The 26,692-nt window shown below is 55.5% G+C and overlaps 6 protein-coding genes across 6 annotated transcripts; 4 read left to right on the top strand and 2 right to left on the bottom strand.

Annotated features, from left to right (window-relative positions):
• Window positions 1-605: 605 nt before the first annotated feature.
• On the top strand, window positions 606-2,057 carry CGCA056_v004798 (putative vacuolar membrane protein; the record flags this gene model as incomplete). The annotated part of the gene is made up of 3 exons (XM_037320053.1): window positions 606-734; window positions 925-1,695; window positions 1,746-2,057. The coding sequence occupies 3 exons, from the start codon at window positions 606-608 to the stop codon at window positions 2,055-2,057; spliced, it is 1,212 nt and encodes a 403-aa protein (XP_037180825.1).
• Window positions 2,058-4,771: 2,714 nt separating this feature from the next.
• Window positions 4,772-6,232, top strand: HMX1 (Heme-binding protein HMX1; the record flags this gene model as incomplete). The annotated part of the gene is made up of 1 exon (XM_037320052.1): window positions 4,772-6,232. The coding sequence occupies one exon, from the start codon at window positions 4,772-4,774 to the stop codon at window positions 6,230-6,232; it is 1,461 nt and encodes a 486-aa protein (XP_037180830.1).
• An 874-nt stretch (window positions 6,233-7,106) lies between these two features.
• cdt2 (Cell division cycle protein cdt2) lies at window positions 7,107-9,693 on the bottom strand (the record flags this gene model as incomplete). The annotated part of the gene is made up of 5 exons (XM_037320051.1): window positions 7,107-8,473; window positions 8,522-8,632; window positions 8,680-8,809; window positions 8,861-8,962; window positions 9,013-9,693. The coding sequence occupies 5 exons, from the start codon at window positions 9,691-9,693 to the stop codon at window positions 7,107-7,109; spliced, it is 2,391 nt and encodes a 796-aa protein (XP_037180831.1).
• A 597-nt stretch (window positions 9,694-10,290) lies between these two features.
• Window positions 10,291-13,037, top strand: spb1 (AdoMet-dependent rRNA methyltransferase spb1; the record flags this gene model as incomplete). Its single annotated transcript, XM_037320050.1, has 4 exons — window positions 10,291-10,458; window positions 10,534-12,373; window positions 12,429-12,863; window positions 12,919-13,037. 4 exons carry the CDS (start codon window positions 10,291-10,293, stop codon window positions 13,035-13,037), a joined length of 2,562 nt encoding a protein of 853 aa, XP_037180832.1.
• Window positions 13,038-13,818: 781 nt separating this feature from the next.
• CGCA056_v004794 (uncharacterized protein) lies at window positions 13,819-14,571 on the bottom strand (the record flags this gene model as incomplete). Its single annotated transcript, XM_037320049.1, has 1 exon — window positions 13,819-14,571. The coding sequence occupies one exon, from the start codon at window positions 14,569-14,571 to the stop codon at window positions 13,819-13,821; it is 753 nt and encodes a 250-aa protein (XP_037180833.1).
• A 10,598-nt stretch (window positions 14,572-25,169) lies between these two features.
• On the top strand, window positions 25,170-26,610 carry CGCA056_v004793 (uncharacterized protein; the record flags this gene model as incomplete). The annotated part of the gene is made up of 3 exons (XM_037320048.1): window positions 25,170-25,416; window positions 25,473-25,638; window positions 25,701-26,610. 3 exons carry the CDS (start codon window positions 25,170-25,172, stop codon window positions 26,608-26,610), a joined length of 1,323 nt encoding a protein of 440 aa, XP_037180826.1.
• Window positions 26,611-26,692: the final 82 nt, after the last annotated feature.

The raw sequence follows: 26,692 nt of genomic DNA, 5'->3' as shown, positions 1-26,692 counted from the left end.
AGGCGTAAGAAAGTTGCTCGCAGGGGCATATTTGAAGTAAAGAACGCGGAGGGAGGCTGAGACGTAGTGGCACGCGATCGCCCTATCGTCTATTGGTCGCCGGTATTTGGGACGAATACAGGGGCTACTGTCCGTGCAGTTGAAACTCTCCAACCTTGAAGAAACAACCCTTTGAACAACAACTGACACGAATCCCTTAAAATAAACCCACGTCGTCGGATATTTGGACGACGCGCGCGATCCCGACGGAGCTTGTCGGCTTACCTTGTGGACTCTAGTGTCGTACGCGGTCCAGCGACTTGTTTACCCAAGCAACTGCCAACGTTGTCTACTTCGCCATTGGGGAGGACCCAAGACACACAAACCCGGAAGCAGTCAAGTCAACGGAACGGCATAATCGTGCCGACTGCATGCGCCGAGTCACCGACGACGGGACCAACGCCCGATATTGAACAAGCTTAATCCTGCGATTCACAATTCGAGTTTGTCGTGGTCAAATGCCTGCGACCCAGACCAGATTAGACTGCAAGACGGCCGACGACCCCTCCTGATCTCCTCCCTCTCTTCCTTACGATCGCGAAACCGCCCTTCCCCCGACCGACGAGATGGCGCCCAGCGAGCCTATGTTGCCCGCTGCGATAGCGCCCGATCATGCACGAGATACCCGGAGATCATTCTCCAGCGCGGACCGGATGAGCCAATCCGTCGCGTCTACGAATAGGTCGAGGTCGACGGTGCGGTCCTCGGGATTGCAGGCGAAATTGGGACTGGCAGGCGTTGCAAGACGGACGTTGGGTATTTCATTACTGTTGGTGACGGTGTTATTATGGACGATATCCAACTTTCTTGCATCGGTGAGGCTTCCTCTCTCCTCCCTTGCAATCTCTGGCGGTGAGCGTCTGGCTGACGGCTGACTTTTGACAGTACATCTTTTCGGACCATTCCTACGACAAACCCTTCTTCGTTGTGTATATGAACACTTCGGTCTTTGCAGTCTCCCTGGTGCCCATGCTGGTCAAGTTCGTCATGCGGCACGGCGTCGAGGGCCTACGGCGCGAGGCAATGGTGGTATGGAACGAGCATAAACACGGCAAGGGAGGCCTTAAGGCGGAGGGAGACGAAGAGGACGCGGTGGCGGGCGAGCGGCTGCTGGTCGACGACGAGCCGAGCCTGGAGGCGGAAGGTTACGAGCCTAAGGTCGAGCGCATGAGCTTCCGGGAGACGGCCATCATAAGCCTTGAGTTCTGCATGCTGTGGTTCTTTGCGAACTACCTGGCATCCGCGTGTCTGGAGTACACGAGCGTAGGGAGCGTCACTATTCTGAACTCCACGAGCAGTGTGTGGACGCTCGTGTTCTGTGCGCTGATGCGGGTGGAGGGATTCACAATTCGCAAGTTCATTGGAGTGTTGGCGTCGTTGACAGGCATTGTCCTCATCTCGACCGTGGACCTCTCGGGCTCAAGTGACGAGAACCGCGGGTCGTTCCCGCACAAGACGACGTCGCAGATTGCGATTGGCGACTCCATGGCTTTTGTTAGCGCCATCATCTATGGCCTCTACGTCACCGTCATGAAGGTGAGGGTCGGTAACGAGGATAGGGTCAATATGCCGCTCTTCTTCGGCTTGGTGGGCCTATTCAACTTGGTATTCCTCTGGCCGGTGTTCTTCATCCTGCACTTCACCGGCATGGAACCGGTACGTGCCCGGTCCAACCGAATATCTACGCAATTCTGACAGTGTCACAGTTTCAACTTCCGCCGACAGGCAAGATCTGGGCCATTGTCATTGGCAACTCTCTGTCTTCCTTCATTAGCGACATGTCGTGGGCGTATGCCATGCTGCTCACTACGCCTCTGGTGGTGACGGTTGGTCTGTCTCTGACGATTCCTTTGTCGCTCATCGGCGAGATGATACAGTACTCGCAATACTCCAGCTGGGTATACTGGGTTGGTGCGGCAGTCGTTCTCATCTCCTTCTTATTCATCAACCACGAGAGCAAAGAAGACGAGTCAGGTGATAAGAGCCCCCAGGCAGGATCCAGGGGGGCACAGTTATAGAAATATTTGTCAATGCTAATTAAGAGGCACGAGCAAGGCCGCCGTGTAGAGCCCTAGGCGGCACCACTGTGCATAGACAAGGCGTTAGGCGGGCGTATGCCAGGATCAGGTTACCTCCTGGAACGCTGATACGGGCATGATACCAAGTATCTGCTCTTTTTGGTTGATAATCCAATTACTTTGCATCGCGTGTGTTTCCGTAAGGACTGTCTGTCAAGTGAGCCGGATCGAAAGTGAGCGGCACATTTAAGCAGCTTGGCACTCCCAGCTACACGCTTGTCTTGCTGCAATCCGTCTTGGCATCTACTAGTGATGCACAACGCGCCATCCAACGGAAGACTCGGGGGAGCTTCACACGATGAGCAGTGGGTATCTGCAAGTCGCGCAGCGGAGAGAACACGAGGAGCGCTTCGGGTCATTGGCTGCCCGAGGGCGAGCGAGATTATTAACACACCAGTCAGTCCTCGAAGGAGAAGAGGGCACAGCCGAGGGCGGGACGGCCTGCATGAGACGGGATTTCTGAGAATTCCATGGTCCAGTTTTCCAAAAGACGATGTTTGCTCCTTTTGGGGTGTGATCGACGGGAAAGGAGCCGCGCAACCGGATTCGCCTGCCTTGGCCTGTGGTCCTCGTGCTGGTGTTTTTTTCCTGTCGTCAACTCCACCAAAGGCGAAGGTTTGCTGGGCTCCCCCCTGCGCTGATAGAGTTGCGGGAACGCTGAAAGTATGTTGAGTTTAAGCCTTTTGGGTGTTATTTACGTGGTAGCACGGTTGTAACGTGGGCAGACATCTGTGCTGGTGACGATGGAGAGAGCGCTGAAGTCCAGCGACCTTTCTAAGCACGGGCTTGAGAGGCTCCTTCTGGGGAAGTGCAGCTTGAAGATAGGACCGATCAGTGTGGACGATGCTGGGCAGAAGCAGTGGCTTGACATCCGTGGGTGATGGCCTGCCAAAAAGCCGATCGATGGGGGAGAGTCTTCCTTCTGCAGAGGGGGCGCTACTTTTAGGTGAGGTCTCGGGTCTCGTTTCTTCCTTGGGGCTGTCTCTCCCAGCTTCCAGGTTCTCTGGGCAAGCCACGCCACAGGGCCATTCTTTGCCCGCCGTGTCCAGCGTGTTTTGCTGTGTCTTCCAGCGCAGCGGCGCAGAGTCGCAGTGGCACAAAGTTCCAGAGAGGCCCAGGCCGATGGGAAAAAGTGGCCCTACGGGGCGAGACCGCGCACAATGGCACCTCTCAAGACCCCTGAACCTGAACATGTCGGGTCGGCCATCCGCTGTCGCTGTCACTTTCCAGGCCCCCCCTCGCCATTCCCCCGCTCTCCTCTCTCAGTGTCCTCGTCCCCCCTCTTAAAGGTTTCCCTGGGCGTGGATCCTCGTCAGTTTGCTCACTCACTCCACGCGCGCGCATGTTGTCGCCTCTTCCCAAATTTATTTTCCTTTCTGATCCTCAAGTCGTCGAATGGTCTGTGTGCCGATCAGCAGTGAGTGATCGCGTTCGCCCCCCGAGCGGATCGGGGGCTCTCCAGAATGTGGCAGTGAAGTCGTTGGTCATGGACTCCGTTCCGTCTTTTGGAGCTGGTCTGAAGCGGGAGTGGCCCACGGGAGCTAAACTCTGGCCGTAAAGAAAGCCGACGAGACCTTTGTGGCTCCGTCAACTTGGGAATAGCACTTCCGCCAGACAAGAGAGACATGAACGAACTTTTGTTTCTCGACAAGCCAGCACAAACAAACACCTGAATCACCTGGACTGAACTCGCTGGATACTCTGCCCGCCCGCGTCTGCTCCACGGTTTAGGCGCACAACTCAACGTGAGCGCAAGGTAGCCTCATGCTTCCTGCCATACCAGCGCTAGCTCCTTTTCCAACCCCGTTGGCCCTGTTCCTGTCTGGTTTCTTTTGGGGGCACTATTTCTTTCCTCCCCTTGTCAAATACGCATCTCGAATATCCTGGTGTATTCCCCTGTCAACCCGGCGCAGAAACAGACGCCAGGCCGAGAGAGTCCTGGTTCCATCTCGCGCATCGCATCGGGCCCCGTGTGACCTTTCTCTACCTTAACCCCGGGAATCCAGAACCTCTCACTTTTGTTCTCTCTCTTGCTGCCTTCACTCCTTCCCTAACCCATACTTGCTCCTGGCACCGTCGCTGCCCCTTCCTCGCAAGAGCTACTTTCAATCTGACTGGCCCGTCGGTCTCGAGCTCTTGGCGGGAGCGAAAAAGACAAGAGGCAACCCGATCACTGGACCGCACCGTCTGCCAAGGATCGACGCTACGGCTGCCGCTTCCAGTTGGTTTCTCATCTACGTCTGTTCCCTTCCCTCCCTCTGTCTTGTTTTCTTGCATTACACCTCCAAGTCACCCAGAGCAGTAAGGAGCGGCGAGGACCAAGTCTTCTAGGACTACCATTGGCCTGCCTTTATCCAAAGCAAGCCACATCCTCTGTCGTTGAACCACCACAATACCAACCGCTCTCCTTCGATACCTACACCTCTTCAAAATCAAAACATCTGTTACTTTTCCTGGCAACAACCTGTCTCCCCGAGAAGATATTACCTGGCGTTGTCAGAGGACGACGTCGTACTTCTCGAGACCGATCTGCACACCTACAAGCTACGCTACCAATCTGCAACCCACACGCTTCCTATAAGTTGTCGTACAACGCCGCAACTCCTCCACCGGGGGCTTTGTTACAAAAAAACGCCGCGGGCGACGCCGTGATTATGGCTCCAACATCCGCGCCGCCGGCCGAAGAAATCCAACGTCCCCTGGCCGAGTCCATCGCCGCCGCAACTCGCTCCGTCCACGCGAAGCTTAACAAGCTGATCATCGCCCGTCTCCCGCTGGCGATCCCTCCCCTTTCTGCCGACCCCTCCATCTACGTGTCTGGTCTCCTTCATATTGCACCTATCTACATCGCTTTCGAATCAGTATGGAAAGACATTGTGGATTCCGTTCCGGTAGAGTCACGAGATGGAGGCAACGTGCTCGACGACTTACTTCGTGTTCCCCATGACGAACCCGGGTCGATACATAATGTCAACGCCTCTCCAAACATGCGTTCGATATTAAAGTCTCTCTACTTACCAGAGCTCATGCGGTCTGATCGGTTGCGATCAGACGTTGGCTTCCTGACTGGATGGTCCCCTGAGGTGGTAGACGAACAGCTGAAGACAGTCTCGAACTCGGGGCGTCTCGCCGAGTTCACAAGGCATGCAAAGCGCACCATCGAGAAGAAGCCCCACACCGTGCTCTCGTACTCCTATATCCTGTTCATGGCACTATTCGCCGGTGGAAGGTTCATCAGGGCCACGCTCGAGTCTGCAGGTTCTGACTTTTGGGAGCAAGTGCCATCGCCGATTCCGCCTCTCGGAACGAATTGTCAACCACGGCAACCAAAAGAGATCGATCCCCTTGGAGCCATTCCTACAAGACCTATTGATCTTTTGCGAGGCGAGCCTGGAACGCTGGAAATCGGGGCAAAGCATGCGCGGCACACGCTTCCACTGAGCTTCTTTCACTTCGCCACTGTTCTCGACGGGGAGGATCTCAAAAAGGAGTTTAAGAAACGCCTTGCAGAATCCGAGGCACAGTTTACGCCGCGGGAAAGGCACGACATCATTCAAGAGGCCATTTGCATCTTTGACAACATGCTGCTTCTCGTCAGCCAACTGGACAACGTGTGCGATACAAGGTTGGATGATGTGGCTGGCATGGGTTCCTGGGCACCACTTGGCTCTGGTCACCGTCTGCGTGACAGCGTAGTGGTGGCCCGCGAGAGAAGAGCGCAGGCATCTGAAAGAGAGTCGGGGGATGGCGAAAGGTCGAACACTTGGCTTTGCAAGCACGCAAGACAGCAAAAGTCCGAAATGGGAGAGATCTTTGGCGCAGGCAACTTGGAGGGCTACGCGCCAGCCGGTTGCCCAGCGTCTGGATCTATGAAGTTCGATGCGAAGCTACCGATTCCTGACCGGAAAGGCACCGGCAAGACGCCCTCGACACACGGTGCGGCTACTTCACAGTTGCCCATGGTCAAATCTTTAACCGGCTCACGTTCGTCTACCGCTCTATTTTCCAACATTGTTCTTGTGGCGGTCCTAGTGGCAATCGTGGGTATATATTTCTTTGCTACGAGACCTATAGATAAGGGTTTACCGGTGGAGGGCGATAAGATGACATTATGACGATGCATAGCATGACGAGCTTGGCGTTCAGGAGCGTTCTTATTCAGGATACCACATGGGCTAGATACACGATACCCCCCTAGTTGCTTTCTGGAGTTTTGGTCTGGCGGGTTTTCGTCAGACATGTGTCAACGGCGGATGGGTGGAGCAGATTCAGATAGTCAGGCGCCAGATGAGCGCCGGTGACGAATCAAGTATCCTCATAACCTACGTATTCGCGTATTCTGTAAAGCGTGTACATCATCTCACCCTACTACTCCCAAACGGGGTACTTGACGAAGTCTCATTCATCAGCCAGCAAGCACCCTAGGTGGACAAGTGGCCCAGTGGTCAGGACAAGCGCAATGCGCGGCGCCCTGGTGACTACGGTCCTCCCGTGGGAGCTTGAGGGTTCGAGTTGATCCTTTTGCCATTCTCTTCTTCTGCAACCATTCTTTTCTCCCCCTCGGGACATTCTTCTTTGTTTCTTTGAATTGGTGTCATTAACACGCCCCTATATATTCCCGACAACAGCAACAGCCAGCAACACCTTCCGTGAGAGGTCTGCTCACTAGCCATCACGCACATCATCTCACATCTTCCACAAATTGTCGTGACGTTGTCTCATTATAATTGCCAACGATGCCACGACGTCGTCTACCGAAGAAATAAAAGACAAACAGAACCAAAGGTATCTCTAGTGTACTCCTAATGCCAATGCCGATGCCAATGCCAAACCTGCGGTGTCCTGGAATGCACCCAATAAAAAAACGCATGCAACGTGTGTACAAAAGCCAGAAAACTTTTCCTCTCCTCTCGTGGCGTGGTGAGTAACCCATCACCCATCCATCCTTCGTAAGTGTCATGAGTCAAAAGGGTCAAGCGCGCCGCTCGCTCAGCATTCAGAATGCATGTCGTCGTCCATGTCCCAGTCCTCTGAGACGTCGGCATACCCCGACATGTGCCGTCTTCCGCCAAACTCCCCGCCCGTGCGGAGATCCCACGCCGGACCGCACCCGTTGGCGGCGTCGACGCTGTTGTCATCGCCCTCTTGCCAGTGCCGCGCCATGTAGTCGTCCGAGATGGTGACGAGCTTGCCCTCGTTGGTCCAGCTCAGCCCCGTGACTTCACGGCGGTGACCGCGGATCAGGGGCGTGCCGTTTCTGACGATAGGCACCTGGCCGGTCATCGCTTTGGAATTGCCGCCGGCGGCGGCAGTTGTGGGCTCGGCAGCGGCCGGGAGGTGGCTCTGGGTGTCCCAGTGCTCTCTCATCGCGCGCTCGTCGGTCGGGAAGAGGAGGGCGCACTTATCGCTTCCGACAGCCAGGAGTTCAGTACCGGTGATAGAGACGGGGCGGACGGCGCAGCGCACGTAGAACGACTTGACGTGGAACATGTCGTGCTTGAAGCCGTACAGGGGCCCGAGACCTTGCGCGGCTGTGCCGGCCTTCTGACGCGGAGGACGGTCGGAGAGTTCTGGAGCGTGGCCGAGCATGAGGTGGGAGGTGGAGTAGGCGTAGACAGTGTTGTCCTTGCAGACGGCGTATAAGCGGGCGGCGTCGCTGCTGAGGGCGAGCGAGGTGAGGCCGTAGGGGCGCCATCGGTGGGTTGCGGGCTCGGCAGTCACCGCCAGGGGAGTTGCGTCGGGGCGGTTCCGGGGGGTGATGTAGCGGGTGTCCCAGAGCTTGATGCAGGCATTTGCTTCGGAGGCGGACAGGAGGAGGTGCTCGCGGCCCGGGGGCATGTACTGCAGGGCCGTGACCGACGCGGGCGACGTGATACCCTCGACGGTTCGGGCGTGGGCGCCGTCGATGGTGTTCGTTGTTCGCGCCCAGAGGGGCGAGAGGCCGCGGTTCCTGTGGAAGACGCCTTCCGGGCCGCGAGTGGAGAAGGCGGCGGCCGGGGCGGCGCAGCAGCGGAGGTCCCAGATTTGAATTTTGCCGTCTCGGTCGGACGTTGCTATTACGCTTCCATTCGCCCTCCCTGGTTGGAACTCGACGCGGCGCATTGACTGGAAGTGACCACCGTTGAGCTCGGCGGCGACGGACTGGGTCATGACGTCGAAGATCTTGCCGGAGCGGTCGCCACAGGCGCTCACGAGGCGGAGGTCATCATCTGAGAAGGCAAGGTCCATGATGGCGTTTTCATGGCCCTGCATGATGATGTCGACCTTGGCTTTTGGGGTCTCTCCCGCTTGAGTTGTGGTGGTGTCGAAGAAGCGGATGAAACCCTCCTCATCGCCGATTGCTGTAAGAGGGGCATCTGCAAAAGTTAGACTCGTTGCATTCGAGATAAATGAGGGGGGCTTACTGTGACAGCTCGCCAGACTGAAAGGAATAGTATTCGATTGAGTCAGATGCGCGTTGATCATGTGTGTATCGGTACCCTTGCTCCAGAAAGATGCAGTTGTAGCTCGTGAATCTGGGTATGATTAGAAAAGGAACCCAGGAAGCCTAGAAGAAACTCACCAAATGCAGGATACTCGAGGTGTTGCCGACCTGGCCGGGGGGTGCTCCCCTGTTCGCGAAGCAGCAGTTGAGCCTCGAATCCGCGATTGCGAAGTTTGATCACAGGCTGTGGGTGATATGGCGGTTCAGGCTGCGGTCGGTCAGCTCTTGTCTCTCGTGTCGCCAGGGTGAATCAACTTACAGATTTCTCCTTGGAAGGCTGAAGGGGCTTTGTGAGAGACGACAGCGGCTTTCCTTTTCCAGATGCCTGAACGCCCGCGCGGTTGCACTTGAAATAATCAATCTGATCAAAGTCAGCAAGTGCAATCTCTTAAGAATCAGCGTTACACGCACCAGGGTAGACCTTGGCCTCAGACCCTCGTATGCCGCAGTCGCAAAGTTGCTGGCAGTCAAGGAGCTGAGCTTCCGCGCAAACTCATCCGGTGATGTCTGCGGTCCAGTCGGATATTTTCTTCCCAGGGGCGGCAGCTCAGGGCCAGTGGGAGAGTGCACATCAGGCGAACCAATCGCCTGGTCCTCCATGTTTTCAACATTCTCCAACAGAGACCTCGCGAGAGGACTTCTACCAAGGGGCGCCTCATCATCCTCCAAATCCTCCAATTGTGTTCTTGACAGTTTCGTACTCGATCCGCGGGCCGGCAGCGGCAGCTTCATGGGAATCGCATGAACAACGCCCCTCTTCCTCTTTTTTGGCCCGTCCTCGCTACCAAACGGCGACAGCAGGCTCGAATTTGACGTCGGTGAGATCAGTTCCGGAGCTCCCAGACTGGATCGTGGTGGCGTCTGCTGTACGTTAATCGCAGGCCCGCCCATCTCGGCGAGGACCGGCCTCGAGCTCTGAGAGGACGTGCCGCGCGGTGTGAAGAACCGCGTGAACTTCCGAGGCGTCAGGATGGCCTTGCGTTTCTCCTTTCGAATGTTTCGCGGGGGTGGTGATGAGGGAAGCGTGGGCGAGGAGGCGGGGACGAGGCCATCGCTCGGCGGCGGGCTGGCCATGCCGCCGTGGTAAACCATGACGAATGTGGATTTATTAGGCTTTTCGTGTAAGTCGTCGGTAAACGTTTAAAGTAAACAAACAACGGACAAAAAAGAGTGTGTTTCCAGCGTAAAATCTGTCGTTCAGAGTCTAGGGAAGAAAGCTTCAATCGTGGGATTGACTGTGTGCTGGGGTGGTGAATGGCAGGGCCTGAGGGATGGGGCGGAGGAGGCGAGCTCGTGTCTGACGTCGGGTCTTTACCAGATTCAACCACCAAAATGTACCCTCAACGCGCGATGGTGTCGCGCGCGCGCGTGTCGACGCGGAAGACCCACCCCTGGCCGGGGTTCCTGTTTAATTGATTTTTGGGTGGTTTCCCACTCCGGATTCGCGGGTCCAATCAGATGAGAAGGGCCCGCATGTCAAAGCTCCAGGCCAGGGAAGACCCACCTCGCTCGCATTATCTCCACGTGACCGTTATCGGGTCTCAAAAATTTCGAGAATTTTTGGCCATTCAAGCGGCGGGGGCCTTTTTTCAAGGGTCGGTTTCTTCACTGCAGAGCGAAGCGGACGGACGGTACGCCCAAAAGTTTGGATTTCTCTCTAGTTCCGCCGTCGCCGCCCCGTTCGACAAGATGGCGATTCAGAAGAAGCACGGAAAAGGACGTTTGGATAAGTGGTACAAGCTTGCCAAGGAGAAGGGATACCGTGCCAGAGCTGCGTTCAAGCTGATCCAGCTGAACAAGAAGTATGGCTTCTTGGAGAAGAGCAGGGTCGTCGTCGATCTTTGCGCTGCGCCAGGCGTAAGTTTGTTTTCGCAAGAAAAAACATGTTCGAATGTCATTGTTGCTTGCAGTATCTAACAAGCGCATGTCTAGTCGTGGTGTCAAGTCGCAGCCGAGACATGTCCCGTCGGCGCGTTGATCGTCGGTGTCGATTTAGCCCCCATCAAGCCGATCCCCAAGGTCATTACCTTCCAGAGCGATATCACCACCGAAAAATGCCGAGCCACGATCCGCTCGCACCTCAAGACCTGGAAGGCCGACTGTGTCCTCCACGATGGTGCGCCCAACGTCGGTACCGCTTGGAACCAGGACTCCTTCAACCAGGCCGAGCTGGTGTTGCAGTCCATGAAGCTGGCGACGGAGTTCCTGGTCGAGGGCGGCACGTTCGTGACCAAGGTCTTCCGCTCCAAGGACTACAACCCGCTGCTGTGGGTGTTCAACCAGCTCTTCACAAAGGTCGAGGCCACCAAGCCGCCGTCGTCGAGAAACGTGTCTGCCGAGATCTTCGTCGTCTGCAAGGGCTACAAGGCGCCCAAGCGCATCGACCCCCGGTTCCTCGACCCCCGTGCCGTCTTCGCCGAGCTGAAGGACGCGGCGCCGAACAACGAGGCCAAGGTTTACAACCCCGAGGTGAAGAAGCGCAAGCGTGAGGGTTACGAGGAGGGCGACTACACGCAGTTCAAGGCCGTCTCGGCCAGCGAGTTCATCCAGACGGTTGACCCGATTGCGATCCTCGGCAGCGCGAACCAGCTGTCGTTCGACCAGCCGAACAACGGCGACGTTGCGCTGGCGGCTCTGGACAAGCTCCCTGAGACCAACGAGGAGATCCGCAGGTGCTGCGCCGATTTGAAGGTTCTCGGAAGAAAAGAGTTCAAGATGCTGCTCAAGTGGCGTCTCAAGGTCCGCGAGATCTTTGGCTTCCCCACCAAGAAGACGGAGAAGGCCAAGTCTCTGCAGGAGCAGGTCGCTGGCGAGGAGGTGGCCGAGGTCGAGGACATGGACGAGGAGCTTCGGATTCAGGAGGAGCTGGAGGCGCTCAAGAACAAGGACGACTCCAAGAAGAGGAAGGAGAGGAGGAAAGAGAACGAGAAGAAGCAGAAGGACATCGTGCGCATGCAGCTTAACATGGTGGCGCCCATGGATATCGGTATGGAGCAGTCCGGACCCCTCGGCCCGGACTCCATGTTCGCGCTCAAGACGGTCGACAAGGCCGGCGGCGTGAACAAGATCGCCAAGGGTAGGATGGCCATCCTCAAGGAGAACGAGAAGAAGAAGCAGGAGCAGGATTCCGGAATCTCGTACGGGTCCGACAACGACAGCGAAGACGAGGCCGAGGACCGCCTCGAGCGCGAGCTGGACGGCATGTACGACCAGTGGAAGGAGCGCAAGTCGGCAGCGGATGCCAAATGGCGGGCCAAGCGCGCGCGTGAGGAGCACAACGACGAGGAGTGGGAGGGTGTCTCAGCCGACGAGCAGAGTGACAGCGATGAGGAGTTTGAAATCGAATCGGGCAGCGACGACGAGTCTGACGACGACGAGGACGACGGCGACAAGCCACTCGTCACCGACTTGGACAACACCGCGGAGGACGGCGACCTGTCGAAGCGCGCGAGGAATTTCTTCAGCCAGGACATCTTCAAGGATATTCCTGGTGTTCTTGACGAGCCCGAAGATGACGGCATGGACGGCGTCGAGTACACCAACGGAGCCGACTCCGGTGAGGAGGAGGCCAGGCCTTCTAAGAAGGCCAAAAAGGAGTCCAAGGCTCAAAAGGCCAAGGACGAGAAGAAGGCCAGGGAGGACCAGAAGACTGTTGAGAAGGAAGAGGAGGACGAGTCCAGCGAGAGCGAGGACGACGGCGGTTTCGAGGTTGTCAAGCACAACGAGGAGGACTGGGAGAACCAGGAGAAGCGCAAGGCGGACGGCAGACTAGGTAAGCTCTCTCTCACATCACCCCTCCCCCAGAACTCATGCTAACCCCCCGCCAGACATCGACATCATCACCGCCGAGGCAATGACGCTCGCGCACCAGCTCGCGACAGGCCAAAAGACGAAGCACGACGTCATCGACGACGGCTTCAACAAGCACGCGCTCAAGGACCGCGACGGGCTGCCGGACTGGTTCATCGACGACGAGGGCCGGCACGACAAGCCGCACAAGCCCATCACCAAGGCGGCGGCGGCGGCTATCCGCGAGAAGCTGCGCGCGTACAACGCGCGCCCGATCAAGAAGGTGCGCGAGGCCAAGGCGCGCAAGAAGTTCAAGGCCGCGCAGCGCCTGGAGAAGCTCAAGAAGAAGTCGGACCTGCTCGCCAACGAGGAGGGCATGACGGAGAAGGAGAAGGCTGAGAGCATCGCCAAGATGATGGCCAAGGCCGGCAAGGTGAAGCGCAGGCCCAAGCCGACGCTCGTCATTGCCAAGGGTGAGTTTTTCTTCAAAGATTCCGTAGAAATTGCGTCGCTAACATGCTGCTGCAGGTGTCAACCGTGGTGTCAAGGGTCGTCCCAAAGGCGTCAAGGGACGCTACACCATTGTGGACTCGAGAATGAAGAAGGATCTGAGGGCGCAGAAGAGGATAGCCAAGAAGAAGAAATAGTCGTCGCTGCAGTTGTTTTGTTAATCATACCCCGAATCTTAGATGGCGAGGAAAATGATAGAATTCATGGTAATCAAAAAGCAAATATGGGAATGGAAAGACATCACCACGAGTGTTCGACGACTTGTGTTTCTGCGTCTGTCTCACTCGTTCGAAAGACCCTGGCCATGTGTCTCTGTGTGATCATCTGAATCGTCGTGTCCACGAGGTGGGATGGACGACAGTGCGTGGACGAAGCATGTCTCTGAGGGCCTCAAGACATGCATGTCGTGAGAGGTTCTCGAATGGTGCCAAGTCGAGCAAGTTGGGATATAATCATACTTCACATTATCATATGTCTTGTAACTAGATAACTCGTCCCGCTGGCCTGAAAAGCGTACCTCTATCGACGGATGAAGGGAATCATAAGTAAAAGGACAAATGCCGCCGCCAAAATAACAAACAATCAAAAACCCTATGCCAGGCACCGTGGTTCGTACTTTACAGCATCCTGAACAAGATGGATGGACGACGCGCAGAAACAAACGCAAACCTCCCGTCTTTTTTCCAGGAACGTCTAGCCCCCTCGTCGAGATGTTCCCCTGCATCTTGACATCGTACAAGTGTTCGGTATTTACCGCCGTCCGCAAAGAACCCATGAAAAAGAGTAGCCAAGTAACGCCGTTTCTCCATCTGCGAGCAAGCCGTAAATGCAAAGTTGCCGCTCCGTCGTGTGAGTACATCGATTCGTACGCTTCTGCGGCCATCGTGTGGTAGGAGAGGAGAGTCTGTCCGCGCCCGTCTATTCGTCCTCTACTTTGATCCTCGGTCCTTGGTCAGGGGCTCGCGGACCCAGCATCCAATCCTGCATGGCCAGCCACTCGCTCCAGCTGGACTCTGCGCCTTGGATCTCCTTCTCGGTGACGTTTTGCAGGGGTCTGAGGAAGGGGACCTGCTGCTCGCCGTCCATGTCGTAATGCGTCTTGACTTTGAGCCAAGTTTCGCTCTTGGCTGCGAACATGTAGTTGCGACGCTCGGCTTCGTGCATGGGCCCAATGCCGGCCATCCAGTCGTCGCCAAAGAAGCCGTGTAACACGGCGGGATAGTCGAAGCCGGTGGCCACCAGTCGGCGAACGTACGGCGTCAGTGTCGTGTAGGTGGCTGACGGTAACTGGGCACCAAGCGGCAACTTCCCAGCTGCCCGGGCGGTAGACGGGGTTGAAGGCCCGGGCCCGCCAGGGGATGAGGGCCCGGTCTGCTTTGAAGAGAGGACCGGGTTTTGCGGCTTCTGAAAGGGCAGCTGGATGTTGACGAAGGCAGCCACTGCCTGAATGGGCCCTGTGTACTGGGCGTGGTCCAGAAAATAGTGTAGGCAAGACTGGAACTTGGGATACCACTCGAAGATGTCGAATTGAGACTCTTGGAACGGCTGCAGAGGAGGCCCGTTGAGCTGCGGTGCACCTGGATGCCCGGTGAAAGAGTGGCCTACCTGTGCATACTGGAACTGGAACGACGATGAGCCAGCGGATGAGCCGCTTGAGTGATGGTAGGCCATGAGGTCTCGGGGCAGGATGCTGCTGATGATTCGTGGCAGAGTACCGAGAGGGATTCGGAGTTCGATTTTTTTCTGATCGGCTCGTCGGTTGTGTGTCGGCCGGGTCAAGAGACGTCAAATAACGAATGACAGACGGGGCGACGAGGGTGGGTAGACGGGTTCGGGACAAACGACTAAAGCGTCAGAATGAGACCGAGTCGGGAAGACAGATAGCAGAGCGGCCCAATCCTGCAACCTCACGTGTGGAAGTGTCTAATAACACGATGTCCGATGAGGCTGCAAGTGGCGGTTGCGATGTGTCTTCAGGCCCTGAAACGACTCAGAGTTGGTAGAGAATTTGAGAGAAGTATGGTTGGAGGCACAGATCTGACGCGGATCAGGCAAGGACGACATGCGGGACGAGGAGGAGAAGGAGGAGCAGGACCACATGCGGAGCCCGACATGCATATAGATGGAGTCGGAGAAGCAAAGACGGCAGCCAACTGAATAAGGGTACGGTACCTTACTCGGACCAGGGGCTGTGTCTTTTTTTTCTCTTCCGCTTGGAGAGAACGGGAGAGGCGGACAGCGGACAAGAGGAGACGTTGGTGACGGGATCTTGACGGGATGCCAGATGGGTTTAATATACTCTGGCTAGTGTGCACAGAGAGTACGGAGGCTTATGTATGTGTAAATGGTCCCTTGTTATTTTTTCCCTCCCCCTTCCTCCTTGACGTTGAAAATGGACGGGGCGCCCACCCCATGGGACAGGTACTTAGGTTTAAAGAAAAAAAAAAAAAAAAAGGGAAGAGAGAAGCGGAATGAGAGAGGTCGGAGGGTACCTCTGTACACGCTACTAACTGCAGCAGGGGCAGAACCGAGAGAGGGTACCTACATCAGAAAAAAAAAAGTGACCAGGTCACCGTACCGTACCGTACCGCTCCTTGGGTTGATTGAGATCGCGTCTGCACCCACGGCACGCCAATCCGGTGAGGCAGGAGAGGGCAGAAGACACACACACACTCACATGCATACCACCAGAAGAAAGAAAAAAAAAGAAGGCGAGTCGGTGGACGCGATGTATGTGTGTGTGTGTGTGCTGTGCTGTGATGTGCTGTGCTGCGTGTGTGTAGTGTGTGTGCCTGTGTACCGCTACCGCTTCCCGTCCACTTCCCACTCAGTCCGTGGGTGAGAAAATCAGCTGAGGAAAGTACACATAGACAAGAGGTGCGGTGCGGACAGGTGTGAGAGATGCGGCCAATCTAGTCGGCGGACGTCTCGCAAGTAGTCAGGAATCAAAAAGAATAGGTATCAGCCAAGCACCAAGGCACGGTAGACCGGTCGGTAGGCTGGCCGGTAGGTTTGGGATAGCGCGTTGCCATCCCGTTGATAGTGTAGCTAAATAAGTGGGAAGTGGCTAAGGTGAGGTTGTGGGAGGTTAGTCGTTGGCGCAGGTCAGGTAAGGCTTCATGACTTTTGCTTGACCGAGTGTGCGCGCAATGGGTGTTTCGCCAGGGAGGCGTGAGAGTTGGACAAAGATGGGATGGGGGACGGGGGACGGGGGACGGGGATGGGAGGACTCGGTGACGGCAGCAACCAGACTAGGGGACTGGACTGGACTGGGAGGCGTGTGGGTAAGGTGTCTGGGGGTGACCGGCTGATGATTGGCGCGAGGGGCAGGGGCGGCGCCGGCTTTCTCAGGGTCTGATCTGAGGTGGTGTTGGTGAGAGTGTGGAAATAGTGTTTGCGCCGGCTTGTCCGTCGTCGTCAACATCGGACGAGATGATGGCACGGAAGAGTGGAGGTGGAGCCCACAGTTGGCGGTAAGGATGCGATGCGATGCTGGTGTGTTGCTTGTGCTCGTTATGAACGGTGAGAGGATGGACATCCATCCGTTGTCAAGTGAAGGTGGATAATGATACAAGCGGAAGCGAACACTAGGTGCCTCAGCTCTTGGGTTGACGATGGCGGGTAATGCCACCGACTTGGACAAGCTACTTGGTTAGCCAAGACGTCGAGGAATGCAAGACAAGACGACCTTGACGAGATGATAGACTTGAAGGCAGGGCATTCCGATCAGAAGGGGCAGAGGGGAGCCCGAGTTCGAGGAACCAGGTCAGACAGAGAGAAACAGGCACACAGGCCAGAGCTAGAACATCTCAGGTCGGGGCAAAGCCGAAGAAAATATGGGTCGTTATGTGCAATATCTGGGTGGTGACATCCCGTCAGCCGCTCGGCGGAGGCGGTTCGAGACGTGGACGTGGAGGTGGCCATGGTCATGAGATGGCAGGAAAGTACGGATAGTAAGGTGGCATCGACTCGGGGACTTAGGCGCGTAAGAGTCAATATCGAGCCTAGCCCCGGGCCTGCTGATTCTTCCCAAAAAATGCTCCAGACAGAGGAAGAAAGAAGCCGCCTTGACGATAGATGGTTTGTAGTACGAGCAAGTACCGTACCTAAGGTAAAGTCAATATGGGCAGGAACAGGTACGGGTAGGTGAGCACGGGCGGTTGCCCAGTCCATGGAATGGGGCACCGTCTGGCCATGGCTCACCGCGTCCGTGGTCTCTAAAGTACAGCCCAGCCAGCAGTACCTTGCCTGCCTTGCCTGTAGACGTATTAGATGCCGTGCGCCGCGATGCGGGTGTGGTGCAGGGACGTGCCCGCGGTCTTCATCGGAGCCAACGCCGGCAGGGAGGCCATTGGCCCGTTGAGAGTGAGTGGGTAAAGTTAAGGTGAGATGCTGCACCGGAGGAGGATGGGAATCTAAACAGCGAGATGACAATGGAAATTCAGCCGGACAGGGCAGTTTCCCAAACGGTCAGCACCTAACCACTCGCCCGGGTTTGTGGCGGACGAAGGGGTGAGGCCGGTACGCCTACCTACCTACCTACCTACCTTAGAGTACCTAGGTAGGTAGGCACGTATGAAGTCGGGTATGGGCATGGAAACCGACTTCAACTGCCCGCGAGTGCTTGTTCCTGAGTAAGGTATCCGTACTTGCCATGTAATTAAGATAGGCAGGTCGCGGAGGCAGGTACCTTCCTGAGGTACCTACCTACATTAAGGCAGGCATAGAAGGAAGTGAGAAGGGGGCGTGGATTGAGACCGTCCGTGTCTTTTTTTTTTCTTTCCTTCTCGGACCTGGACCTGGACCTGGGCCATCTCCTCTCGTACGAACACGCGCCACATCCTCATCCTCGGGACCAACCACACGCACCTCTCAATAACCTACGAGTACCCGTACCTCACCCGACTCCGGCTGAAGCAAGGAAGCCAACATGAACAATGAGGGAGGCGGCTGCCAGTTTCGTCCGCGATCTCGTCCCCGTCCCTGCCGCAGGGGCCCCTGCCTGCCACCTGGACGATTGCTGGGCTGCAATTGAGAAAAGGAAGGAAAAAGAAAAGAAATCTGCAGAAAAATCGAGACAGGTCCAGTGTCGGCGGCCACTCATGCACCTTCAAGGGCCATCATCGTCAGCAGTGTCCCTACTTGCGTGTTACCCGACTGCTACATTGAAATCTGGCAGGGAAGACACTCCCTCTTCCTCTCTCTGCGTCCATGTGTGCGTGAGTGCCCTCCCTCCCCACCGACAGACAGACAGTCGTTACCTTATTGACAAAGAACGGCCTCACACAGCCTTGACAAGTCAGATCTTGGGCATCAGTGGACCCGGCCTCTGACAGCCTCCCAACGCCGCCGCCCATGAGAATGCCCCCGTGCCTTCATGTCTCCGTACGACCAGCTCTCTTCTGTGTCTCGTGCAGCAACTCATCTTGTCCTTCTGGACTCGTTTTCTCCATCGCCAAGACATCCCGTATTTCTCGGGATACCTGAGGTATTGTTGCGTCTACACTGGCCGGGACGTAGACAGGAGGAGTAAATCTCGGGGCTCGCCTACATCTCGCCTCCTGGGCCAATCTACCCAACCCCCCAAGACCGCGAAGCAGCATATTCGTTTTTCTCAACTCCCTAGGGCGTCAACTGACGGGATATCTCGACAACTCACAACCCGACGGGCAAGTGATCAGGGCCAAGTGAGGCCCAAGGAGCAAACGCGACGGCGAAGCAGCCAATGTTTCCAGCCCTTGGCGCGAGACGTGGACGCAAGTGGTGGCTTTCCCGGCTTGCGCCAGCGTCGGCATCACTCCTGCCCTGGGGCTGGTCGTGTGCTTTCTTTTTCGACGGGCGCCCATCAATTACTTTAGTATGGATGGGGCACCCACTCGTGTCTCCCCTATGAGGTGGATTCATCCGGTCACATTTCCTCACATCTCGAGAATTTGGACGATGCCCGACAGCGAGAAGTGATGATATGACCCTGACCAAGGTGGACGTCGTCATCTACCGGGACGCATCCGGACAACCAGGGGACGGAGATGGTCTATAATCGGCGAAAAGAGCGTGTTTGTCTGCGTGTGCGAAATTCGTTTATCTTGTAATACGCAGATTGAGATTCAGATCCTCAGGGGGTGGAGAGGCAGTTGAGATTCCGTCGTCGTTATCGGCACGACGACGACGAAGAAGACCAACAACATGCATCGAAAGCAAAAGTGGTCGTGATCTAAGCGCCACGGCAGCTTTCAGGTACTCGGTACATTGGCTGGCATCCCCGTTTAAGGACGGGACGGTTTGTGGAGACAACTGGCAAGGGCCTGGACCGCGCTTACCTAACACAAAGATCTGAAGTCGGAGGTAAGGAAACCCATGCCGTCCCTCAGCGCTAAGCCAGGCAGTGGCACCCCGAATTCCGCGTCCCAATCATTTGGCGGGCATGCACATCTTATCAAGCACGACGACAACGTCATGCAAAGAGGACAACCTTTGGGGCTCTTTTCCTTCCTCCATCAGTACCAATCATCTCGCAGCTTATGCAAGCTCGATCGGAAGTGTGCGGGCCACAGTCCTCTGTTGTTCGTATCCCGGGCTTCAGGGGAATGCTCAGGAAGCGCTGGTAGCAGTATCAGGACGAAGGGAAAATTCGCCTACGAGTCAAATGTGACACAGCATAACGACCCCTCCGATATTTCCTCCAGTGCCCTGCTTCCTTGTCCAGCGTCAACGGCAACCCCCGCTCGTACAGATAGCTGCGAAGAAAGGCTTCAACGACGTCCTCCTGCAGGGGTCGGGCATCCCCTGTTCCGGCCGAGCTAGACGGCCAGGAACCACCCTCAACTCGGAATTCCTCACCCGGCCTTCGACCAACAACCACTAGTTGTCTCCTACACCTGTGCTGCTTGCCAGACAAGGGATACGCCACACCTCGCACGCTCTTCCTATCGTCCAGTCGCCGCATTCTCAGGCGAAAGGCAACGACGTCTAATGGATGCAAGTTAGAGGGGGTGAGTGGGATGAACTGGTGGCCCAGCCGACTGAGACATTCTCAACTTGTCAACGCTGTTCAGTGGCCAGAATTCGCACCTTTTTAGGACCATCTCCGAGACCTCATCCTGCCCGCGCCCTTCACTAGCTAGATCTATCTCGCTTTAGGCCATCCATGTTCCCGATTTCACGCCTATTCCGCCCTGCCGCAGGGTCCAGCTCAATCCGTTTACACCCCCCCTACTAAATCGCTGATTCCAAATACTCCAGACTTGTTCATCAACGTTTATGTCATTGTTTCTCTCTGACAGAAATCTCCATCTTTCAATTCAACTGCTTTGCAAATCTACCAGAGCCTCGTCGACTATCTTCTGCCCGTAGTGACGGCACATTGTGAAACTGCAGTTGATCTTCTGTGCGGCATGGGGGCGATGACCGCCCAATACTCGAAACAGGCGCGACGCTCAGAGTTGTTGTGGCGGTTCCCGGTTTAATTCTCCGACCTCAGCTCATCGCGCTCGATTGCTCTTTGGCCCCTGTCCAGCGAAAATCGTCGGTGTCAGCTCACTTCGTCAGACTAGATTTGGCCTTCCAGAATAGCTCGCCATTAGGTTGCACAGATATTCCCAACAGGCGTTCCTGGGTTGCCCCTCCTACTACCCAGCCAGAGATACAAATATAGATGGGACGACCAAAGCCACCTCACCGTTCGTCTAAGACAAACGATCCTTGGTAGCCAAGTGCACAGACTAGCGTTACGCTACAAGTCGGAGCGGCCTAGCATCGCGGGAGCGATCTACAGGAACATCAGACAGCCGCTTTGCAGATTCTTCTGCTTAGCTCGACGAAAAAGCTGCCCATCTTGAGGGAAGCCTGGATTCTCAGCATCATGGTGGCTGAAAGAGAGCCCCAGGACTTGCCTGCAAGATAATGACGAGTACTTACAAATTCACGACAATCTAGAAGCCACACCATATCCAGACTTCGCATAGAGAGCCAGGTCTAGGTGACACTCTGTTGAACTAACCCGCCTTCTCCTGGCTTATTCAAAGACTAATGCCAAATAACTGTCGACGAGATGATCTCGGGCCTGCTTTGGGACGTCCACCAGCACACCAGGCAATGTTATCGCCACCCTCTTGTCGGATGACCGCCCGCCTCCCCGCAAACAAAAAGTTCAGCGGTGACAGGGAGACGCTGCCGCATCTGAGAGGCATGCAAGTAGCCGACGAAGGATGCGCCAATCAGGTCTTCAATATTCTCACTCGAATACAATGCAAGGCTTGACCGAATTGCCTCACTAGGACATGCGTCTTGGTGGCAGGCTTTCCAGTTCGTGCTGCTACATGGATTGTTCAAAAGGCGGCAACCGGTGAGATCTCGGGGTCTCGAATGTATGCGCTGCATCGTTCCAGTCTGACGGTACCTTCGGAGATCTGCACAATCTGCATCTAATTCCATGAGGGACGCCTTAGCTTACACCGCATCATAGACTTGCTCAAAGTGGAGTACCACCTCCGAGCATCGCTCATGCAGGAGGCTGCACTAGAAAGACGACAATGTATGGAAACACCAGGAAACAGGGCCCATGGGGGCGATCACTTGCTTCCCTCCAGCATGACGTTCACTGCTATGCATCATGCTGTGCTGGTCGTCAAGAGTCAGCGAAGATAGGAAGCACGAACACCTTAACGTTCGTGGGCGTCATGACATTGGTCTCTGACAGACCTTCGGAATCCTTGAGTCGTTTTATCTCGGTTTCTGGTCACCTCGGCGTGGCCGCGGTCTCCCCCTTGAGGCTCTGCAGCATGAGTTGTGCAACGTCTTCGGACGACACAAGCAGTGGACCGAGGCCAAGCGTCGTCGATCACTTGGGGCGCCTTTCTTTGCCATGGACATCAGTGGTAAGGAATAATTTGTGTTCAGATGGACAAAGCTGAGAGAAACACGGCCGTTCCCGCAGACTCCACCAATCTCCAAACGTTGCTCTCACGGACCAGCAGCTTAATTGTACGTATGACGACAATGCTTCATCAGGTTTGCAGATTCTCATCGTGCGAGATGCAGCATAAGTAACTCACACCCTGTAGAGTCTTTTCGACCTGATCAGTCCGTCTATATTGCAGAGCTGCATTGCGCATCTGCATGGAAGCTGCAATGGAACGTATGGCTGCAACGTTCACTTGGTTGAAATAAAGAGCTCTAGTCCCGACTTTGTTTTGTACTGCTAAACGACTCCTACGTCTCTTCGGGTGTGGTCGCCGTCCGGGGCCACTCCTACCTTACAAACTTCGGGTCCGACGCCAAAGGTATCTCCAGCCGCCTCATACGTCGCATGTATGTTGAATCAATGTCGAAATGGGGCGATGTTGTATTGTAGGACGATGACAAGCTATTTCTCCTGCATCGAGCCAACCTATCGCAACTCTTCGGTCAATTCAGTGGGACAGTCAACAATCCGAAACAGGAGTTGTCACGGACGCCACATTGAAGCTCCTTACAATAGCATATCCTCTCAGAAAGCGCATCTTTCCACAATAAAACCTTTCAATGTCGGCGTCTCCAGGATACGTCTTAGGTTTGAACCAATATTCGCGACGGGCTGATCGAAACCCCGGACAAGAAACTCCGATTCTGGCTCAAAGGCGTGGCTGGGCTCATCGAGGGCGATGAGCCAGCTCATCTGGAGAGAAAGGCAGGTCGAATGAGTCCAAGGTCAAAAGTAAGGAACATGTAATGAACCCGAACAAGAAAGACTTGTTCATGTAAGGATGCACATTGTACCCGTGGCTGGTGAAGTCTGACATATCGTGGAACAGCCTTGCATCTCACCCACCCGATGTTGACATGTCAAATTTCTCCAACGTAACAGGTCTTCGCTACCGCGTCAAGCTGATGCTCGTTAGAGCACAACACGGGGAAGTTCATGTGTCACCAACGAATCGACTCTAGCTCTTCGAGGCTTGACGTTCCTGTGCCGAAGAACATGCTGTTGCGTCTGACGACAAAGCCGTCCACGCTCATGTCGATCACTCCTTCGATCGCGTGCCTGAGAAACACGGTCGAATCGCAAATACATATCCGGACCTTGGTGGCTTCAATCTCGGATATTTGCTGAAATATTGACTCGTCGTTACTCTCTGAGACGATATGGAAATGGGGAGATCCTGGAGTATTACACCATCCATAAGGATCGGTCATATCGATATGCTGTTGAGATCCCAATCTCGTCAATCGATGATACTTCTGTCCTCTGTGGGATCCTCGGAGTGAGCGCCTGGAGACACAGAAAGAACCCGTCGCACAACTTCAGGCCGATGCTCGAGCCGCCGATCAACCACTAGGGGGCGTCACGACGCCATCTGAAGCTGTGTCCAAGATTGGTGGCTCTGGTGCCAACGAGCCGAATAGGCGTAGAAAACGCCACCGATTCGGGGTGGCCCTTTTTCAGTCACAGATCAAGATCTCTCGGGATCCCTGTCATGGAGAAACTCGACGAAAATCGTGGCTCTTGGTGTGACACGAACTCAGGGGGACAATAAGCTACCACGGGACCTGGAAGACAGGCCCTGTCTGGTTACTGTCGCTGATTCTTTCAGTGATGTGAACGCTTCGTCGACCACTTGCTAGGAATGCATGGGTATCTCTATGCCCCGTCAGCCTTACGGGAAGAAAGAAGCGTGACGGCACATTGCCCGATACTACGAACAGACCACCCTGGTATGACCGTTGGTTGAGAACGACCAGAATTGCATTTCGTACGTTACTCATTCCAACGTCCTCTTTTCCCTCAAAGATTGACCAACAGCCTGCTCTCAGCAAAGTACAGAACAGCCCCTTTCTCACTATGCATTCCTCACGTTCGCACTTCTGCGTCGGCATGTGAGCTTCTCCCCAGCAGATCATAATCATATCTTCGAGTGCGCAACCATCGACTTTGCATCCAAGTTTCCAGCTACTCGGGTCGGCATGATTGTATCCACCTAGCAGGTGCAGACAAAGCGCATATCCTACAACTCACCAGCTAACGAGTCAATCCTCGAAAGAGCTTCTCGACGCAAAGCATTTAGTACTTAAGTTGATGGGGACCGTCCGGTATCGGATCGTGGCGTGATCTTTGGTGTGTTTGCTAACAACACGCTTCTCAGACCTCTCCCCACAAACGGAGAACGGTCACGAACCAACTCATCTCCAATGGCGCGCCAACTTTAGGCAGACAAGCTTGGCCCTAGAAGAATGGAATGAGATCAAGCGTTTGGTGCGCACAGGTTGCCCGAAATGTTGATCACTTTCAATTCCGCGCAAAACACCAGGTTCCGCTGTGGATGCATTGGAGCCCCTACCCCCAAACAGTAAGACGAGACGACGAGGACGGTTTATAAGGCTTTCTAGACCCTGGCAAGCAAGTTTCTTGCGGGGGATCATCAGATCAGCTTGATTCGCCTATTCAGCCGTTCCGCCTTCAATTGGACAGCTTTGGCGAGTCGACAAGGAGCTGGAGAGAGCCTGCCTTCAGCTGCAAGCCACAAAATCCGTTTTAGGCCTAGGCCCATGATAGTGTCATTTTTGGGCACCGCTAGACTCCACCACACCGCTAATATGGTAAAACGAACAACACGATATCTGAGTTGTCATCGCCCGAAGGGTGTTGTTCGTCTTGTTGATCGCATGGCTGTGGATACAGGAGGTTCAAGTGAACATCTGGAGTGGTTTGCTGAACGAAGGTGTCTTTGATGCTGCTGCAGCTTCATCTGATGGACTGATACCGAGCTGGAGACGAGCTTGGAGCGGTGCAGCTCCCTTGCTTCAACTGAGCCAACATCACGAGTGGAAAAGGTCTCGGAAATAAAGCACCCTGGAATGATTGCGTGCCGGTCTGCCTTGCAAGGTTGTGAACTTCCGCGCTATCGCAGCCGTCTGTTCGTACCCGCAGCTCGCGAGGCGGAGTTTCCACATGGTCCAATCAATATACACCGACCTGGCACGAACAAGCAACTAAAGCTACAGCTGTTGGACCCTTGGTGTGTCTCTTCTGTGAGGCCCATTGGTGACAGGAACGCCATGGACATTCGTGTCCCCCGCAGGGCGCAAGCTTCGGCAACTTTTCCCATCCAGCCCCGAGTTGGGCTGCCTGGAGGCTGGTTGTATGCGGGTGTGGGTGGGTGTGTCTGGCTCCCTTTTTCCCGCATACTCTTCTTGAAGGTCTTTTTTATCTGTTCTTCCGCTCGCACCTCCTTTGGTTCTCTCCTTCTGTCATCTTCTCGTTGGCACGCGATCCCAAGTTCAGAACCGACAACATGGGCAGATTCATTCGACTAGGAGCTCTTGCTTGCTTGTACTTCGGGGCGGAGTCCAAGGCATTGAGGTGGCAAGATGATACCCCGAGTTGGTCTCCTCCTAAGCAGACCATTGCCGCCATGGACATGTTGGAGCTTGGTTTCAGTCCCGCGCCGACGGCGGCGCCTGACCCGGGCAACGTTGAGCTCAAGCTGGCCAAGCGTGTAAGAGGTGACGACACTTGTGGTTACATCTCCGGAATATCCAGTAAGTCAGATTGAACTTTGTCGTGTTTAAAGAATGCATCACTAACCTCTCTCAAGCTGATTCCATTTACTGCGATGTCGGAACATGCGTGATCAACAGCTTCTACTCTGTTGTGGGATGCTGCGGTTCGACCAGCATGTCGGACTGCAAGCTGCCGACGGCCTGTCTCCCATCAAGTTCATCCAGAATTTACAGCAGCGCAGACACTCTTATGCTGTACTGGTAAGCAGTTGCCAATGGCTATAAGGCGCCAAGAGCACTTGTCTGACAACCTCTTGCAACAGCTCTTCTTCAGGACGGCCAGAGTGCAATACATACGTCTACTCTGATTCCGTCTTTTCCAAGTACACTCTCTTCAACTGCGCCGTCACCGAGGCTCGGATCATTGTCTACGCAAACCCAACGGATACCACTGGCGACGCCACCACTGAGGCGACCACAGCCCCGACCTCTGATCGCACCACCGGTGGTTTGTCCCCTATCACCAGCTCCGCCTCTCCGAGCGCGGCCACAACCTCCCCCGCATCAAGCGGCGGCGGATCCTCCACCCCAATCGGAGCCATTGTCGGCGGCGTCGTCGGAGGTTTGGCAGTAATCGCCCTCATCGCCGTCGGCATCTTCTTCATTCTCCGCAGCAAGAAGAAGAACAACCAGAACAACACTCAGGTCACTCCGGGCACGTATAACCCGCAGCAGCCCCCGCCAGGCCAACAGCCGCAGATGTACCAGGCGGCCCCGACTCAGCAACAGCAGCCTTCTCCCGGCGGCTACGCGCCTGCGCCCACCACGCCCGGCAACTTCCCGTCCGGCTTCACGCCCGTTGATAACAGGCAGAGCATGCTGAAGCAGCCGTACGACGTCAGCGCAGCGAGCTACGATCACAACAATGGCGTCAGCCCTCCCGCCAGCCCACCTCCCATGAGCCCGTCGCCGACGTACCAGTCCGGTATACCGGCGTATGCGCAGCAGGGCAGTGGACCTAGTCCGACGCAGGGCGGATATCCCGCGCCACAGCAACAACAACAGCAGCAGCCGCCGCAACAGTTTTACAATGCGCCGCCGCCGGCCCAAACGCAGCAGCAGCAGCAGCAGCAGACGACGTCGACTACATCCCAGCCCCACTACCACCACAACAGCTTCGCTTCTGAGTTGCCTGCTACGAGGGGGGATAGCGAGTTGCGCGAGTTGGCTTGAGCCTTGTTGTCAGTGAGGCGAAATGGGGAAAAGTCGGTATTTTGGATGCGGATGTGATGGATTCTAATGCTTGGAGTTGCTG

The sequence above is a fragment of the Colletotrichum aenigma genome, assembly GCF_013390185.1.
Source record: "Colletotrichum aenigma strain Cg56 chromosome Unknown KSG_Cg56_contig03, whole genome shotgun sequence".
NCBI lineage: Eukaryota > Fungi > Ascomycota > Sordariomycetes > Glomerellales > Glomerellaceae > Colletotrichum > Colletotrichum aenigma.
The sequence above is the reverse complement of the archived record's forward strand: the minus strand, read 5'-3'. Positions and strand labels throughout refer to the sequence as shown.